The sequence below is a fragment of the Gekko japonicus genome, unplaced genomic scaffold, assembly GCF_001447785.1.
Source record: "Gekko japonicus isolate JY-2015 unplaced genomic scaffold, Gekko_japonicus_V1.1 scaffold761, whole genome shotgun sequence".
Taxonomy (NCBI): Eukaryota; Metazoa; Chordata; class Lepidosauria; order Squamata; family Gekkonidae; genus Gekko; species Gekko japonicus.
This window is the reverse complement of record NW_015177030.1, coordinates 361,600-365,546: the sequence shown is the minus strand read 5'-3', so window position 1 is coordinate 365,546 and position 3,947 is coordinate 361,600. Positions and strand designations below refer to the sequence as shown.

General features: G+C 60.7%; 1 protein-coding gene across 1 annotated transcript in view; it reads left to right on the top strand.

Annotated features, from left to right (window-relative positions):
• Positions 1-2,008, top strand: part of LOC107124422 (probable cation-transporting ATPase 13A3) — an 18,890-nt gene extending 16,882 nt beyond the window's left edge. Inside the window, 3 exon segments of the mRNA XM_015427887.1 lie at positions 422-502; positions 667-756; positions 1,519-2,008. Of these exon segments, the coding sequence (XP_015283373.1) occupies positions 422-502; positions 667-756; positions 1,519-1,683 (336 nt within the window). The 3' untranslated portion in view covers positions 1,684-2,008.
• Positions 2,009-3,947: the final 1,939 nt, after the last annotated feature.

The window sequence follows — 3,947 nt, the reverse complement described above, 5'->3', positions numbered from 1 at the left end:
ATGTGGCCTCCCCAGGAGCACCTGCCGGCTGCAGTCCTTCCGTCGAGAGCTGCTGCAGGAGTCTGAGCCTGGGCCCTCTGGCTCAGCCGCACCCCACCCGGCCCAGAGCTGGGAAAGGTTTCCTCACTGGGCTGTGCCCCGGCGTTTGCCGGTGCCCCACCGTAGGCCAAAGCAGTGGGGGACTGAGCTACCCTGGCAGGAGCCTCCCACACTCCTCCTGAGACACCTCAGGGTCCTTTGCAAAGCATGGGGCCAGAGCACGGCACGTGACGTAGGCGGGGCGTGTGGTGGTGGTGGAGCCCCTGCACAGTCTCACACTTTGCCCACTGAATCTGGGCCCCGAGAATGGCAGTCTTGTGGGTTGGGGGGGGGGGCTTCAAAGGAGGCCTGAGAACTGAGCCGCGCTCCCCCCCCCCCCCAGCTGGATTGCATCCCGTACGAGTGGAGACTCATCCTGCTGGCTTTGACACTGAGCAACCTGGTGCTGTCCCTCTCCCTGGAGGTGAGGCGCTCCCCATCTGGGATTGCTGGCCCCGGGTTGGGGGGGGGGGCTGCTCCCCCTCCTCTGTCCGGCCCGCCGGCCGGGTCCATCTTCCTGGGCTGAGGAGCTCCATCCTCGTGGAGTCCCTCCTGCAGCGCCCAGAGCTCTTTCTCTCCCGTCCCCAGAACTTTGTCTGCGACTGCGACGTCCTCTGGCAGAGGGTCTGCTACACTCAGCGGAAGTACGAATACCCAAACAGGGCCGCTTACCCCCAGGTACGTGGGAGCCTTAGGCAGCAGGGGAGCAGGCAGTGAGCTAGTGCACAAAGGTGGAAGGCGGCCACAAGCGGGGGCTTGGCAGGATGATGGAGCAGTGGAGGGGTACAGGTCACATGAATGCCAGAAGCCTTCCAAAGCGATGGCTTCAAAAGGAGGCGTTGGTGCCCTGAGTTCTGGGGGAGGCGACGGGAAGCCAGATCACCTGGCTGTGCTTTGCCATGACTCCTGCCATCCTGACTCCCTCCTGCCCAGCTCAGCCAGTCACGGTTCTGACCCCACCCTGACCCCCCTCAAGCCAAGCCTTGCCCACCCCCTGGCCTGCCTTTGCCTGCCCGGGGGTCTCCCATGCCAAGCAAGAGCTCAGCCAGTCACGGTTCTGACCCCACCTTGACCCCCCTCAAGCCAAGCCTTGTCCACCCCCTGGCCATCAGGGTGGTGCAAGGCCTGCCTTTGCCTGCCAGGGGGGCCTCCTGTGCCAAGCAAAGGGAGCAAGAGGATTGCAGAGCGTAGCCCTGGGGAGGAGGTCAGATGGCCAGTTTCCAGTCAGGACCTTGCCTTCTTGAGAGGACTGGCATGGGAGAGGGTGGGGGGGCGTCATATGGGCCCGTCCCCCGAGGCTTTGTGAGAAGAGGGTGGGCAGAAGAGGTCCAGCCCTCTGGGAAAGGCCATCCTGGAAGGAGAGCACAAGGCAGGCTGAGGGCTGATGGGTTCCAAGGCGTAAATCTAAAACTGCCGTCCTTCCTTTCCCTCCCCGCACAGTTGGAGCTGGACGAGATGGCCCCCGGCTACTCCTGCCGCCAGCACGCCTCCCCCCGGGCCAAGTACAAGCGTCTGGCCCAAGAGCTCCTCTTTGACCCCGACTGGCCCCCGCAGCCGAAGACGAGCATCAAGGCCCAGGTGCCTCCTGCTGAGAGCACCGCCTAAGGCAGGCCAATGCTCCCGGAAGGCCGCAGAAGTTGGAATACTTGCCCTTGCTCCTAGCGAGGGCTGCGATCAGGAAACAAGGAGCATTGTGGGGCTTGTAGTTCACAGGCTGCCCATTGTCCTCTAATACCACAAAACACACACACCCGTCTGTGCTCGGTCCAGCGGTGGGCAGCAGCGCCTCTCCCCCTCCTGCCGCCATTGCACTTTTCCTTGGCATCTCGTGGTACCAATCATGAGTTTGACTGTATTAATTACTACCTTGGGAAGAAAGTCAGTGTATTAAATTCCACTTTGCTGAACATCCCGCTGTGTGGGAAGCTGGACCCAGCGGGCTGGTCTCTCTCGCCTCTTCTTGGGTCAGGCAGGGTCTTCTGGGAGGGACGGGGAGGGTGGCTTTTCCTGAGCAGAGGACCAATGGGGGGCGGGGGGGGCGGTTTCCAGTCTGGGCACGTTTGCCGCTCCGTGGGGCTTTTACACTTCTGTTTTTCCCAAGACGAAAGATGATTCTAAGACTCAATTATTGGCCATTGTGGGAGCCGAAACAGAAGCGGCTTCCTGCCTCCCCGTGCACGCTCCCTTTGATTTGCCCTGCCTGTGTCTTCCTCACATGTTTTCCATCTCTCCATTGCAAGGCCCCCCACCCCACCCCACCCATCTGCAAGATCGTCTCCTGGTTTTGCTCCCCAGAGGAATGCAATTAAATCCTTCCCTCACAGCCTTGCCACTTGTCGTGGGATTAACACTGTCAAGCAAGGTTTAGCAAAACCTGTTTGGCTTGGGGAGGGGGCTTTGGGCACGCCAGTGGGTGCAGGGGAATGATCCGTGCTCCCCCATGGGGGCTAGTGTGGATCGGAGGAGAAGTGGGTTCAGTACTAGAGTGGGCACCATCAGGTGGCGGAATGCTTCAAGAGGGAATCAGATAAGCATCTGGAGCAGAGGTCCATCAGTGGCCCCTATGAGCCACAAGGGATAGATAAGGAACTCTCAGTCTGGGGCAAGTGATGCACTGTATTCTTGGTGCTGGGGGGGGCACAGTGGGAGGGCCTCTAGTGTCATCTGGCCCCACTGCTGGACCTCCTGACGGCACCTGGTATTTCTGGCCACTGTGTGACATGGAGTGGAGGGGCCACTGGCCTGATCCAACACTGGCTTCTCTGATGTTCTTATGAAAGGAAGTGGGGGCTGGAATCGTCCCAAAGCAGCTGCAGCCGATCTAGCTGAAGGGACACAAAGCAAGGAGCAACCTCTGGAGCTCCCAGAGCTGCTTGTTGGTCTTGGGAGACGGGGCCAAGGGATGAAGTGGGGGCTGCAGGGCCCAGGGACGGCCATCTGGGGTGGGCTCTGCAGGTGAGCCAATGGCACAGAGACGGCAGTCCCTCCTGGCTCCCCTCAGCTGGTGGGCAGGCCCTGAAACACATTTTGACACCACCACCCCTTCCATTGCTTTGTGACTGGTGTTGGGGGGGGGGACACCACAGAGATACACAGCTGTCAGTTCTGGGATTTGTTCTGGAGACAGCCGCTACCCAGCTCTGCCCTGGTGAATGGGGATGAGCGGAGAGGAGCCCACAGTGTTGCTTGCTTCATTTACATCCTGCTTTCTTGAGGGTGTGGGGGGGACCCCTTTAGCAGCTTCTATTATTCCCCTTTCTTCCACTCCACCCTCCCAGCCACCTTGTGAGGTAGGGGAGGCGGAGCATCTGTGACTGGCCCAAGGTTCCCCAGTGAGCTGCTGTGGCACAAGTGGGCATTTGAACCCAGGTCCTAAGCCTAACAATACCCCAGGAGTGGCTCAGGCGGGCCCTTTGCCATGGAGCCCTGAGTACTCTTCCCCAAAGGGACCGCTGCCCCCGCGATCCAGGAAAGTGAGCCAAGGCCACTGCCAGAGGGACGGGAGGATTGTACTCCGGCCGCCGCCCAGGCTCTCTCGCAGCCCAGCCCCCAGGTAAGGCACAGTCACAACAGCCCCACCCCGGGGCAAAGAGCAGGCTGGCCTCAGGAGGGCGGTGGGGGGTGGTTTGGTGCCCCCTGCTCAAGGGCCGGCTGGCGGGTGGGCCCCAGGAGAGGCGGGTGCACGGGCAATGCGCTTTCAGACCGATTCAGGTGGGTCGCAACAGGACAGTGCTGGGAGTCCAGGGGGGCACCTTTTTTCTTTTTTCCTTTTGCAATTTGATTTTTATTAAATTCCCCAAAGCATAGCAGAGCGTGCTATTCTTGCGGAGGATAGAGGGGCGCCTTTAAGACCAAGGAAGCTGGAACCT